This window comes from Lissotriton vulgaris, chromosome 11, assembly GCF_964263255.1.
Source record: "Lissotriton vulgaris chromosome 11, aLisVul1.2, whole genome shotgun sequence".
Taxonomy (NCBI): domain Eukaryota; kingdom Metazoa; phylum Chordata; class Amphibia; order Caudata; family Salamandridae; genus Lissotriton; species Lissotriton vulgaris.
This window is the reverse complement of record NC_141699.1, coordinates 142,120,303-142,135,517: the sequence shown is the minus strand read 5'-3', so window position 1 is coordinate 142,135,517 and position 15,215 is coordinate 142,120,303. Positions and strand designations below refer to the sequence as shown.

The 15,215-nt window shown below is 51.2% G+C and overlaps 1 protein-coding gene across 2 annotated transcripts in view; it reads left to right on the top strand.

The window, feature by feature from the left end:
* CCDC62 (coiled-coil domain containing 62) overlaps positions 1-15,215 on the top strand; it is a 218,235-nt gene that overhangs the window by 65,829 nt on the left and 137,191 nt on the right. For both annotated transcript variants that reach the window (XM_086942944.1, XM_086942945.1), the window contains one exon: positions 14,866-14,954. In XM_086942944.1, the coding sequence (XP_086799070.1) occupies positions 14,866-14,954 (89 nt within the window). The remainder of the gene's footprint in view (positions 1-14,865; positions 14,955-15,215) is intronic.

The window sequence follows — 15,215 nt, the reverse complement described above, 5'->3', positions numbered from 1 at the left end:
TCATCAGATCATCAGACCTGGGACTGCACAAAAAGTAGCAGAACCTGCTGCATCCTCTTTACTCTCCTCATCCCCTGATTCTCTGTCTGTGCCTTAAGCTGTGACCTGCAGTGACAGTAGCAGCAATCAGGTTAGTTCCTACTCCGTGTCGTAAGGACTATGTGCCGGGCATTGTCATATAGGGAGGTTGGGTTTTGTGTGTGTCATATTGTCCATTGAAGAGGTACTTGTTTATAATTGTGGCAACACATTTCGGTTTACCAAGCTTCTTCACTGTATATGATTCAGTTTTAAGAAGTCTGCCAGAACCCCCTCACTTTGCGACTGCCCCGAATGAGGAAAAGGGAGAGATTACTTACTGGAGAGTGTTCTTCTACAACAAGTTTGTATTTTAGCCTCAACATTAAGTGTACCTTATGGATGGAGATGCCCAACTACTATAAAAATTACACTAGGCCATTTGACACCTTCTCACAAGTAGAAAGTTGTGTTTTTTTAGTTGCCTTTATTGCATTTTTATCTTCAAACAGATTACAGTTGCATACATTCCAACACTCCACAAGTTACACATTGCTTCGTTAATATGGCAAGTTTTTCATGACATTGCATCAATCAGTTATCAGATGCTCTCTGTAATGCAACATTATGGGGCTCTTTACATTGTCCATACTACAGTTATTGTCATAGAGCATTAAAAATAGGCGAAGATCCAGTTGCTGATAGTATTCACGGTTCTGGAGCCCAATATGGGGATGTGATCTGGGTTACACCCTAGAAAACCTTTTGATTGTTATGTGGTAAAGAAGCAGGCTACCTCATGATTGCTGCTACCCCAAAACTACAGTTTGTTGTTTTTGTTTGCTGACATCAAAAGTAGTCCTTGAAGTTGTACGAGTGTAATAGCGGCAAAACGGCCCACTTACACTCTCCCTTCGGTGTTTGGTGCATTACATGTATGCATGTATTGTAGGAAGGGGGAGGCTCTAGTTGGCGCAGTGCAACACTAGCGACAAGCAGGGACTCTCTCTTCCTCGTCAGGGCTGAGGGTTACCTTCCAGACAACCTCTGCTTACCCTCTAGGTAGTGTGGCTTAAGCAGTCGTAGGCTAATCTTTGGGGCACATAGGGTTAAACACTTGCAATAGTACACCTTTACAACCAACCCACCACACAACGAGACCAGACTGTATTCTGTAAAAATATATATCTTTATATAGATTTTAAGCAGGCTTGTGAATACAGTCAATGTACTTTACGATAACGGTTGCAAATTACTCAGTTCAGGTTACCACAGTTCTTTCTAGCGGTTTAAGCGTTCTCTTGGGCCCTCAGGCCGGTGTCAACCAAGTTCTTGTGGAGCCGGCGGCTCTCAGGGGATCTGTCCCACGTCGCGTTGCCTTCCCGGGGTCGCTGTTCGTTGCGGCTCTCAGCCGAGCAGTTCACGGGTCATCCGGGGCAGCGGTGTTCTGTGGCGGCAGGGTCCTCTCCTCGTCGTCCGCTCCGACCCTGGCGGCAGCGGCTGTGCGGTGATGGCAAGTGGCAGTACGGTCCCCAAGTGCAGGACGTACCCAGCCAAGTGCCGGTGCAGCTGTGCGCTCACAGCTGGGCTGTCGGGCAGGTTACCGACCTTACGGATTCTCACAGGGCAACTGTCCGTCTTTGCAGGTGAGTGGCTGCTCGTAGCGCAGTCCACTCGAGAGCTTGGACCGGACGGGTCCTCCTTCGCTTTGCTCTCGGGCTCCCGGTGCAGTTGCGGTCACGGTGTTCGGGCCAGCGGCGGCTGGTCCTCACTTTGCTTTCGCTGTTGCTTTGGGCCCCGGTCACGGTGGTCAGGTGGATGTCGTTGCCTTGAAGGAGATTCCTCCGTCGGTACTGCGGCGATGGTCAGCACCCGCAGTCGCTTTCTTTCAGGGGGTAGCGTCCACTGGTCCTGGGACGCTGGTCAGGGGGCAAGTTCAGTTGCAAGCCCTTGGAGATCTCTTCAGCAGAGTTTGGCACAAAGTAAAGCAAAAGTCTTCTCGTAGTCTTTTCTTCTTCCTCTCCTTCGGCAGCAAGGCACCAGACACAGGCAAGAGTCAGCACCCTTCCTTGTCTCTCACGGTCCTTCTCGTAGGGCAGAGTCCTTCTGTGGCCCAAACAGGATCTAATTTTCAAGGAGCAGGGCTCCTTCTTTTATAGGCCAATTCTTTTGTTCTCGCAGGCCAGGGGGGCCTTTGCATAGCCACTCTCAGTCCTTGAGTACCCTGGTGGGTGTACTCCGGCTTCTGCTTTCAGTGTGAGGGGCAGGCGCATCAGACGCCCCACAGGAGGTGGAGCCAGTATTGTGCGGACAGGGGCTGCCAGAGTACCCTGTTGATGGGGGCTTCGCCCTTCCTGGGCCAGGTGCCGGCCGAGTCATCCGCCGCTCCCCAGGAGGGTGGAGCCAGCATTGTGGTGGCCGAGCACAGCTACAGTTCGAGTCAAGAGGCACTCCTACCTCCCACTAAGGTGTAATCTGCGCATTCACCACCTGTCATCCCCCCAGCCCTGTCACTCACACGTCCCAGACAGTCGGATACACATACCAGCAGAGGCGGGCTGAAATGGTTAAGCAAGCAAATGCTAACTTTCTAAAAGTAGCATTTGCAAACCCAGGATACTAAAATAAACTTGACTACAAGAAATATTTTATCATCCTGAGTTCAGGCATACTAAACACGACTCGCTACCATGCTCCTTGAGCCTGCTGGGACTATAGGGTGTAATAATTCCAGCAGCTCAGTCTGGCCTAATGGAGCAGGTAGCCTTCAATAGTGAGACACGGTTTTGGTTGTGAGTCACTACTAGGACATGCCACACACATCAGGGCTTGTCCTACCTTACACCTACAACGCACCCTGCCCGCAGGCCTACCATAGGGGTGACTAATATGTAGTCAAGGGAAGGTTCGGGGCTGGCAAGTGGGTGCACTTGCCCAGCTGGCGTGACAGTACGAGACCGCACGCGGGTTCTGCGGTCGCAGTTCCCAGACACATCTTTACGGCTGCTTCGGTGGGTGGCGCAACCAGCGCTGCAAGCCCACTAGCAGTATTGGCATCTACAAGCCCGGGCACTCTTTAGTGCACTTTACTAGGGACTAACAGTAAATCCAATGCACCAATCAGGGATACCAATCGCATGTACAATTTACAGTAGGGAGCACTTGCACTGCGGCACGGGTCAGCCGTGGCGCAGTGCCCTGAGTATCGAAAAACCAGCAAAACATCGGAGGCACATCAGCAAAAAGTGGAAGGGAGACTCACGCCAAGGTGCCAGGTCTAACATGTGTCCCCTCCAGCTGAAATGTGGGGGGAACTACCCTTCCCCAGGGAGTTCCACATCACTAAGGCGGAAAAATCTGGACAGACCGTCAGCGTTGGCGTGATCGGTGCCAGGGCGGTGTTCCACCGTAAAGTCCATACTCTGTAGAGAAATGGACCACCTCAACAGTTTCGGGTTCTCACCCCTCATTTGCATCAACCATCTGAGGGGCCTGTGGTCCGTCTGAACTCGGAAGTGAGACCCAAACAAGTAGGGTCTTAGCTTCTTCAGCGCCCAGACCACAGCAAATGCTTCACGCTCTATTGCACTCCACCTACTTTCCCGTGGAAGTAACCTACTTATGAAGGCTACGGGTTGGTCAAAGCCCTCCTCAGTCATCTGTGAAAGAACAGCCCCTACACCATGCTCTGAAGCATCTGTTTGCACTATGAATTCCTTGGAGAAATCAGGAGCCAGGAGCACGGGCGCCGTGCACATGGCAGTCTTCAGGGTGTCAAAAGCCTTCTGACAGGTGTCAGTCCAAATCACATTCCTGGGCTGCTTCTTCGAAGTCAGCTCTGTCAAGGGGGTCACGATCGTGCCATAGCCCTTGACAAACCTCCTGTAATACCCAGTGAGCCCCAGGAAGGCTCTCACTGCAGTCTGGGTTTTGGGGGGTTCCCAAGCCAGGATGGTCTCGATTTTGGGCTGCAAGGGTGCTACCTTGCCACTCCCAACTTGGTGTCCCAAGTACACCACTGAACCCTGCCCAATCTGGCACTTGCTTGCCTTGATTGTGAGGCCTGCTCTGCGCAGGGCCATCAACACTTCCCAGAGGTGTCGCAGGTGTTCGGGCCAGGTGCCACTGAACACCGCGATGTCATCCAGGTAGGCGGCACTGAACTCGTCCAGTCCAGCCAACACCTGGTTGACCAATCTCTGAAAGGTGGCAGGGGCATTCTTCATTCCAAATGGCATAACCCGGAACTGGAAATGCCCATCTGGTGTAGAGAATGCCGACCTCTCCTTTGCCCCATCGGTCAAGGCGATCTGCCAGTACCCGGACGTTAAATCAAACGTACTAAGGAACTTAGCAGCCCCCAGCCGATCAATGAGCTCATCAGCTCTGGGGATGGGGTGCGCGTCAGTCTTCGTGACTGAATTGAGCCCTCTGTAGTCCACACAGAACCGGAGTTCGGGTGTGGCTCCCGGCGCAGCAGCCTTCGGAACCAAGACCACGGGGCTGGACCAAGGACTGCTGGAAGACTCAACCACCCCGAGGGCAAGCATCTTGGAGACCTCCTCCTTGATGCAGGCCCGGACCCTGTCAGTCACCCTGTAAGCCTTATGCTTCACAGGTAAGCTGTCTCCAGTGTCCACATCATGGACGCACCAATCTGTGACACTCGGAACCAGGGAGAACAGGTCTGGAAACTGCCCCAGCAACTGGCGGCAGTCCTCCTGTTGTTCGGCGGTCAGGGTGGGTGAGAGGTTAACTCCATCCACTGATCCATCTTTCTCACAGGCCACCAAGAGGTCAGGAAGAGGCTCCGACTCCTCCTCCATTCCGTCATCAGTTGCCAACAACATGCCCACTTCGGACCTTCGCAAGTGGGGCTTGAGGCGGTTGACATGTAGGACCCGCAAAGGGTTCCTGGGCGTCTTCATGTCCACCAAGTATGTCACGGGGCTCTTGCGCTCCACAACCTCAAATGGGCCTGTCCACTTATCTTGAAGGGCACAGGGCTCCACTGGGGCCAGGACATACACCTCTTGTCCAGGCTGAAGCTCGACCAGAGTGGCATTCTGATCGTACCACCGCTTCATTTCTTCCTGGCTCGCTTCCAGATTTGCCTCGGCAAGTTGTCTGAAGCGTCTGGTCTGGTTTCTGAAGGCCATCATGTAGCTATATACATTCTGGGGAGGTTTCCTGGGAGATTGCTCCCAGCCTTCCTTTACCAAACTCAGTGGTCCTCTCACGGGGTGGCCGTACAGTAGTTCAAAGGGGCTGAACCCTAAGGACTTCTGTGGCACCTCGCGATACGCAAAGAGTAGGCATGGTAAGAGGACGTCCCACTTACGCCTCATCGGACCTTCTAGGCCCATGATCATGCCTTTCAGGGTTCGGTTGAATCTCTCAACCAACCCGTTACCTTGGGGATGGTAAGGCGTGGTGAACTTAAAGGTTACGCCACACTCTTGCCAAAGGGACTTCATATACTTGGATATGAAATTGGTCCCCCTGTCGCTCACCACCTCTAGAGGGAATCCTACTCGTGAGAAAATTCCCATCAGTGCACGTCCCACCACGGGGGCCGTCACTGTCCTCAGAGGGATGGCTTCAGGGTACCGGGTGGCATGATCCACCAAGACCAGGATGAACCTGTTGCCCATGGCTGTCTTGGGGTCCAGAGGCCCAACGATGTCAATACCCACTCGCTGGAATGGCGTACCGACCACAGGGAAGGGTTGGAGGGGAGCCTTGTTCTTCCCTCCCGTCTTCCCACTTGCCTGGCAAGTCGGACAGGTTCTGCAATGAGCATCTGAACTCTTATGCATTTGGGGCCAGTAAAAGTGGGTGACAAGCCTGTCATAGGTCTTGTCCATCCCCAAATGTCCTGCTAAAGGCACATCGTGAGCCAGACCCAGTAGGAAGGCTCTGAACTTCTGGGGTACCACCAGCACACGGGCTGACCCAGGTTCAGCAGCCTTAGGCTCTGAATACAGGAGGTCGTTCTCCCAGTACATGTAATGTGTTTTGGCCTGAACACCATTGGCCTGGTCTGCAGCCTGCTGCCGCATACCCACGAGAGAAGGGCATTCTTTCTGCTCCCTGCAGAATTCCTCCCTGGAGGGTCCTCCTTCTTGCTGCCAATGGGTCAGCTCAGGCAGGTCTCCCAGTTCGGCGATCTGTTCCCCTGTAGGCTCCAGGGCATCCCCCTCAAGGTCTGCTTCCTCCTGGACCGTGGGAACTTCAGGGGCCGGTTTCCCGCGCCCCCTGCGCCTTCTCCCTAAGGCCGGTTCCTGGGCCTCTCCTTCAGGCCCCAGGACCTCTTGATCACCCCTACTGGCTGCCATCGACCGGGTGGTCACGCACGCCCAGTCAGGCAGACCCACCATCCGCAGGTGAGTCGTCTTCTCCACCTTTTCCCAAGGGGAGTGCTCCAAGTCGTTCCCTAGCAAACAGTCAACAGGCATGGTTTTCCTTACACAGACCTGTAGAGTACCAGAGACCCCCCCCCCCCCCCCACTCGAAGGGAACTTGAGCCATCGGACACTGACTCTCTGAATTATCAGCGTTGATAACCCTACAGTAGGCATGGGGTACAACCTGCTCTTGAGACACCAGGTGCTGCCTCACTGCAGTCACACTGGCTCCTGTGTCTCTAAGAGCCTCAGCTTCCTTACCATTGATGATCACCACCTGCCCATATTTCTTAGTGTTAGAGGGCAGGTAGTTCGTAGGGATCATCTCACTGTCCCCTAGCGAGACCAGGGTCATGTGAACGGGATCTCCACCCCCCGGGACCATCATTTCTTCTCCCAGGTGAATGCTAGTCACTTGACGGGGCGGAGCACCAGTGGGTGCGGGTTTTCCAAACAGGCGACACTTGGGGTCACTGGAGATGTGTCCAGGTTCGCCACATTTGTAACAATTGAAGGGCCCCTTTGGAACAGGTTTACCTGTCGGGGCTCCATTCTGCTTCAGGGGTGGGGGAGGCTGAGAACCCTGCTGCGGGCTCCCCTGGGAACTACTTTGGGGGCCTTTTTGGAACCCTTTCTGTTTTCCCCCCTTGTCCCCCCCACTCTTCTGCTGGGGACCCTGCCCACTCTTGGCGGAGTCTCCCACGGGACCCTTGTGGACCCTGGTGCTGAGCCAGCGGTCCGCCTCCTCAGCAAGCTTCCTCGGGTTGGACAGCTTGCTATCGATCAGGTGTTGGCGTAACTCAGGAAAACAGTGATCAGACAAGTGCTCCCATGCAATCAAATCAAAGAGACCTTGAAAATCATTAACTTTGCTACCCTTCACCCAACCATCCAGTGCTCTGCAAAAGTAAGTCACATACTCCACATACGTATTCCCAGGCCGCTTAGTACATCCCCTAAACTTCTGTCTATACATTTCAGGGGTAAGCCCGTACCTGTTCATTAAAGCTTCTTTCATGTGGGCATAGGATCTCTGATTTTCAACGGGCAAATCTAGCAAGGTATCTCTCCCTTCGCTAAGGAACCTTCCCCACAACCCCGCTCCCCAATCCTTGTCAGGGACCCGGTGGGCGGACATGGCTACCTCGTATGCCCTAAACCACTGTCCTATGTCATCCCCCTTAAAGAACTCCTTAACTACGTCCTTCGGGATGTGCACTCTTGACTCTACCTGCACTGGCGATGTGCTGCCACCAGAGGGAGGACGATCCAAGTCTCTCTCCTTGAGACTTATCTCCCTCATTTTTACTTCATAATCCATCTGGTGCTTTCGCTCTTCCAGCGCCATTCTTTTTGTTTCAAGCTCCAGTTGGATTTTCAATTCTGCCAGCTTCCTTTCGTGATTCCTTGTTTCCTTCCTGTCCGCCAGCTCCTCTGGCGACAGGCCTTTACCAAAGCTGTGCTCGCTGTCTCGTCGTTCGAGATCAATCAGATCCCCAAGTGCATTCTGCTCCTCCGTTGCATCTTGTTCCGCGAGGGCGTCTTGATCCTCCGGGGCCTTTCTGGACTCTACCCAGGCTTTCAGGGCCTTGTAGAATTCTGGCTTATTCTTGCAACCAGTGTGCGGAACCTTGAGTTTCTTACAGAAAAACTTCAGCTCGGTCTTTGAGTATTTATCCAGCTTCGCGGCGTCCCACTCGACCTCAAACACCTCCGAGGTCGTGGACTCCGCTCCATCCAGGCTCTTTGTGCCCGGCATGGTTTTCGCACTCGGAATCTTCTTTCGGCAAAATTCAAAAAGCAAAGTCTGTGGCTAAGTAACTGGACCGTAATCCCTGTGTAGTGGTCAGAAGCTCAGGTATAGATATCGCAAGTGTAAATTCGAAAATCCTCACCGCTGCGTCCAATGTAGGAAGGGGGAGGCTCTAGTTGGCGCAGTGCAACACTAGCGACAAGCAGGGACTCTCTCTTCCTCGTCAGGGCTGAGGGTTACCTTCCAGACAACCTCTGCTTACCCTCTAGGTAGTGTGGCTTAAGCAGTCGTAGGCTAATCTTTGGGGCACATAGGGTTAAACACTTGCAATAGTACACCTTTACAACCAACCCACCACACAACGAGACCAGACTGTATTCTGTAAAAATATATATCTTTATATAGATTTTAAGCAGGCTTGTGAATACAGTCAATGTACTTTACGATAACGGTTGCAAATTACTCAGTTCAGGTTACCACAGTTCTTTCTAGCAGTTTAAGCGTTCTCTTGGGCCCTCAGGCCGGTGTCAACCAAGTTCTTGTGGAGCCGGCGGCTCTCAGGGGATCTGTCCCACGTCGCGTTGCCTTCCCGGGGTCGCTGTTCGTTGCGGCTCTCAGCCGAGCAGTTCACGGGTCATCCGGGGCAGCGGTGTTCTGTGGCGGCAGGGTCCTCTCCTCGTCGTCCGCTCCCAACCCTGGCGGCGGCGGCGGCTGTGCGGTGATGGCAAGTGGCAGTACGGTCCCCAAGTGCAGGACGTACCCAGCCAAGTGCCGGTGCAGCTGTGCGCTCACAGCTGGGCTTTCGGGCAGGTTACCGACCTTACGGATTCTCACAGGGCAACTGTCCGTCTTTGCAGGTGAGTGGCTGCTCGTAGCGCAGTCCACTCGAGAGCTTGGACCGGACGGGTCCTCCTTCGCTTTGCTCTCGGGCTCCCGGTGCAGTTGCGGTCACGGTGTTCGGGCCAGCGGCGGCTGGTCCTCACTTTGCTTTCGCTGTTGCTTTGGGCCCCGGTCACGGTGGTCAGGTGGATGTCGTTGCCTTGGAGGAGATTCCTCCGTCGGGACTGCGGCGATGGTCAGCACCCGCAGTCTCTTTCTTTCAGGGGGTAGCGTCCACTGGTCCTGGGACGCTGGTCAGGGGGCAAGTTCAGTTGCAAGCCCTTGGAGATCTCTTTAGCAGAGTTTGGCACAAAGTAAAGCAAAAGTCTTCTCGTAGTCTTTTCTTCTTCCTCTCCTTCGGCAGCAAGGCACCAGACACAGGCAAGAGTCAGCACCCTTCCTTGTCTCTCACGGTCCTTCTCGTAGGGCAGAGTCCTTCTGTGGCCCAAACAGGATCTAATTTTCAAGGAGCAGGGCTCCTTCTTTTATAGGCCAATTCTTTTGTTCTCGCAGGCCAGGGGGGCCTTTGCATAGCCATTCTCAGTCCTTGAGTACCCTGGTGGGTGTACTCCGGCTTCTGCTTTCAGTGTGAGGGGCAGGCGCATCAGACGCCCCACAGGAGGTGGAGCCAGTATTGTGCAGACAGGGGCTGCCAGAGTACCTTGTTGATGGGGGCTTCGCCCTTCCTGGGCCAGGTGCCGGCCGAGTCATCCGCCGCTCCCCAGGAGGGTGGAGCCAGCATTGTGGTGGCCGAGCACAGCTACAGTTCGAGTCAAGAGGCACTCCTACCTCCCACTAAGGTGTAATCTGCGCATTCACCACCTGTCATCCCCCCAGCCCTGTCACTCACACGTCCCAGACAGTCGGATACACATACCAGCAGAGGCGGGCTGAAATGGTTAAGCAAGCAAATGCTAACTTTCTAAAAGTAGCATTTGCAAACCCAGGATACTAAAATAAACTTGACTACAAGAAATATTTTATCATCCTGAGTTCAGGCATACTAAACACGACTCGCTACCATGCTCCTTGAGCCTGCTGGGATTATAGGGTGTAATAATTCCAGCAGCTCAGTCTGGCCTAATGGAGCAGGTAGCCTTCAATAGTGAGACACGGTTTTGGTTGTGAGTCACTACTAGGACATGCCACACACATCAGGGCTTGTCCTACCTTACACCTACAACGCACCCTGCCCGCAGGCCTACCATAGGGGTGACTAATATGTAGTCAAGGGAAGGTTCGGGGCTGGCAAGTGGGTGCACTTGCCCAGCTGGCGTGACAGTACGAGACCGCACGCGGGTTCTGCGGTCGCAGTTCCCAGACACATCTTTACGGCTGCTTCGGTGGGTGGCGCAACCAGCGCTGCAAGCCCACTAGCAGTATTGGCATCTACAAGCCCCGGCACTCTCTAGTGCACTTTACTAGGGACTAACAGTAAATCCAATGCACCAATCAGGGATACCAATCGCATGTACAATTTACAGTAGGGAGCACTTGCACTGCGGCACGGGTCAGCCGTGGCGCAGTGCCCTGAGTATCGAAAAACCAGCAAAACATCGGAGGCACATCAGCAAAAAGTGGAAGGGAGACTCACGCCAAGGTGCCAGGTCTAACATGTATTATTTCCAAAACTCCTAAATTATGAACTAATTAGATTATTGAGTGAATTAAGAGCCAGATATACAAACATTAGGAATATCAATTTCCTAATTGTGATTCCCTGTGAATCACAATTAGGAAATCGATATTCCTTAGGTATGAAACTCATTGAGTTTAATTTAGAGATTCATTGTGGGTTGCAATTTGACCTACCTCATGAATATTAATGAAGTAGGTCGCAGTTCGCGACCCATTAGGGATCACAGCTATCACAGGGATGCTGGCCTACTGAGGTCGGCAGACCACCATGTCTGTGATTGCTTTTTAATAAAGCAATCTTTTTTAATTTATTTTTTTTAATTAAATGCAGCTTGTTTTCCTTAAAGGAAAACAGGATGCGTTTAATTTTTTTTTTAATGAAACCTTAAGGTTTTGTTTTGTTACGAGGAGGCAGTGGTCCGTGGGACCATTGCTTTCCCTTAAATAATATTTGTTTTCCATTCTCAAAGGGGAAAGGGTCCCCTGGGAACCTCTTTCCATTTGCAAATGGGTTACCACTGTGATGCTTGTCGCGATTGTTGCCTCAGAAGCACCAGGGAAATGCTGATAGCTCCACTATCTCCCCTAACCGGTTCACCATGTGCCACAGTAGAATGACTGGATACAAATAGTGATGCCCGTCAGGGGAAAACAGGGAAACAAAACAAGGTAAGTAAGGGGAAAAACACAGGTGTCTTCATACACAGGAGGACTGGCTAATAATCCTAGGTGGAACCAATAAACTTCTGAGATATGCTGTTGTCCTATAAGTGAGAACAAGAAATACAGGTTAGTGCAGCTCTTGGCGATAGATAGAAGAGAAGGTAAGAGAGTTAAGGAATATGCGTACTGTGTAAAGTAGAATGGGTGGTATATATGTAGATAGAAATGACTGGTCTGATATGCAGGAATGACAGTTCTCCGTGTACCCTGTAATTGTTACAGAATAATTAGTCTAGATACTTGTGCTATACTCCACCATATAACCAAGGTGCTTCTAAGCCTACCTGTATGTTTTGTAGAGGACAACTAAACAACTGGAACCAGAATCAATACTCCTCTAGTTCCTATAACCAGAGATCACTGCCGGGACTAGTATCAATACTCTAGTCCCAACGAAAACATAAGAAATGTGCTCAATGCGTCACAAAAATAAAGACACGAACCGAAACGGTCCGCTAGAAGGGATTTAAACCTAAATCCTCTCTACAGCCGATCCCTTTAGACATTCAGGGATAGGAAACAAAGGCTCTCACCAGAGCAAACAAGGCGGCTCGAAGACAAAAGTGTAACAACCAAACAATAACGAGGCAAAGTAAATATAAGTACCGGATATGCAACTAAACTTGGTACCTGTTCAGATACGACCCAACGCCAGCCGCAGACCCGACGAGACCCGCTAAACGCCACCACCGTGACCCGATTCGCAGACACAGGACCCCGGAACCGGAAAGGAACGCAAAGCGTTCTGTGAAGGGAAGGGAGGTGCTAAATACCGGAACCGGAGCTCTTGCGCATGCTCAGGTCTTCGCGCATGTGCATTACTCTGCCAACCATCTGGATGCGATGTTTGCCAACCACGCTCTCGGGGACAGGCACGACAACCACCTCCAAGGGGTAGGTAAAATATGAATGTTTTGCAACCCTAATTCAGTTGCAAAACATTCAGTCATCCCATTTAGTATCCGATATTTGGAATGAACGCTCAAAACGCGCCCCTTCCAAATACCGAATTGCAAAAACAAATTGCGATATGGTAACAAGTTACTGAATTGCAATTTGTGTTTTGTACATATGTAACTTCATTTTTGCTGTCTGACTTCTAAAGTACAAACAAAGATGGCCGCGGGGAGGGAGCACTCCATCGGAGCTCCGGACACCGAGATCACCTACACGGTGTAAATCCCAATCTGACCCCCGCCATCTCCCCGTCTCCCCCCCAACAAAGAACAAGGACTCACCGGGCTCTAGACCAGAGAGGGACAAGCCGGGTTCTCGCTCCCCCATATCCAGGAGGCTTAGATGCATCACGCTACTCCCGCCTCCTCCAGGACTGCAGCGGATGCCTCGGAGGGTACGGAGACCAGCGATTCTGATGGTGACCTCGTGACGTGCTCCATTCGTCCTGCGAGGGCCCCTCCAACATGCGAGCCAGGAACGGAGACTGAAACGGGCACAGACGACTGCAGGGAGGGAGGTGAGAGCCAAGGAAGAGCTTCGTAGTGCCCGTCTTCAAGATGGCCGTTCCCAGCCCCGAATATCTATAGCGCCCCTTTTTAAGCATGCAGCCCGGATCTGGGGGGCACGACCCTGGATTTCTCAGAACCCAAGTCTTGGCCATTTACCACTGTCTTTGAATTGTGCACAATTTACAATACTCGCTCAGGAATCACAGATGCCTGACCTTATGATGGCCGCCCCCCGGGGCTGATCTCGGAAGGATGACCCATGGCGCCTTATCTCGACACTGTAGCCCTGATCCAAGGATGCCTGACTCCGAGCACCCCAACGCGCCGAGGAATCTCATCTCTCTATCTCCCTGCTCCAGAGTCTTGCCATCATATGCCAACTGCCTGAGATCTACAATGAGCAAATAAATAAGTCTTCCCACCATTTACCTACGCTGTGTCTCACGGTGTGACGGATTTGGAGATGAAGCTAAGGAGTTCAACCACACGCATCTCACAAATTTTAACAGATCGTAAGGGACTGAGGCACTTTGTGTACTAATGCAGGGCTGCTGAAAGACTCTACGGACGGACTCAGGGGACACACAGAGACTTGAGGTACTTGTTTGTTTCCCTCCCGCCTGCTCACTTCTAATCTACCTTCCTTTGTTCAAAATGGCTGGAGCCATAAACATGTAGCAGTAAATCCCCCCACCATCCCCCCGTACCTCTGTCCACGAGGCTCCTCACGTTAACTCCCCCACACAGCATTCCTCCCAGATAGCTGGAGCATTGCGGGCTCTGATGGAAAGTGAAATTCCTCCCCCGATGCTGAAAGCAATAACAACAGACAGAGGACTAATATTTCCACCTCCCCTACAGGCATGAAGGAAAAGGGAAACTGCAACAAACAAAGGACTGATGTCTCTATCCTACCTACTTGGCGGACATGTTTGACTAGTCTCTCTCAGGGGCGGACTTCCTGGATTAGTCACTCTCTGCCTTACCTGAACACTCGCTAAGAATTTTACTTTCTAGAATAATCACAACTGCTGAGCACTTGGCTCAGGGCAGCTGAAATTCCAGGAGCCTAGTCCCGACAGCTCGACGACTTCGGAGGGCTGGAAGAGGTCCCCCGCTACACGGCGGAGGAGGGCACTGGACATCGAATGCTGTCTCTTACTATGTGACCTATTGTTCCACTACACCTCCCCGCCCGAACTCTCTCACTCAACCTTTCAGTACTGTTATTAATTGCACATCACAGGGGCAGCTGAAATTCCAGGAGCCTAGTCCCGACAGCTCGACGACTTCGGAGGGCTGGAAGAGGTCCCCCGCTACACGGCGGAGGAGGGCACTGGACATCGAATGCTGTCTCATACTATGTGATCTATTGTTCCACCTGTCTGTCTATGCTCCCCCAGGTACTTCTCTTGTAAAGCGCTCTGATATCCGCAAGGATCTTGTCCGCGCTATATAAAACTTTCTAAATAAATAAAAATAAATAAATAAAGTGCTTCTTACATATGTTCCTGACTCTTTGATTAATTATGATTGCTTGAAGCCTCATACAGTCAACAAAAAGGTCACTCCCTGACCTACCACAGTTGTATTTATATAATGAAGCCTTAATTTGTTTTAATACTAGAATGAAGCTTATAAAACAATAATGCAGATAGTGAAACACTAATTTTATGCATTACTTTTCATTTATCCACGTAGGCAAGTTCATGTTATATCAGTGGATAGTTGATATTTTTATTTTGTCTTTGTCAAGATGGTATATAAATATTTTGGCCACAGACTTGCTACTTTGCAGTCACTAGTTTGTCCAATATGCACTTAGTTGTCTTTTCTAACCACTTCTTTGTAGCTTGATGAAGAGCTCTTTCTTTTTCGTCCACGTTGTTGTATTAAAAGCTTTGCGCAATTCATTTGTAATTGCTGTTTATGTAAACTCTGATGCCAAAATTTTGCACCTTTTTAAAAAAAAAAAACATAGCTGAGAGAGAAAAGCGGAAAGATCAACTTTTGGAATTGGCAAAGTCGAAGCATGAACGGATGGATACGGAGCTGTACAACCTGCGGCAGGTATGCTTCTGAGTAGTTAACTGTCAAATGAGCCAGTCTTCTACACAACACCATAATGACCAAAGCACTCAACTTTGAGCTCATTTATATTCATGTACTCTGCACTTTCCAGGTTGTCACAGTTGGGTCATAACAATGAAATTGTCTGTACACTTTTTCATGCACATAGCTGCATGCGTTTTTTTTCTTTTTTCTTTTTTCATTCCTTGGTGTGTTGTTGAAGGATCACAGAGTAGAAATGTTAACACCATGCATCGGTTT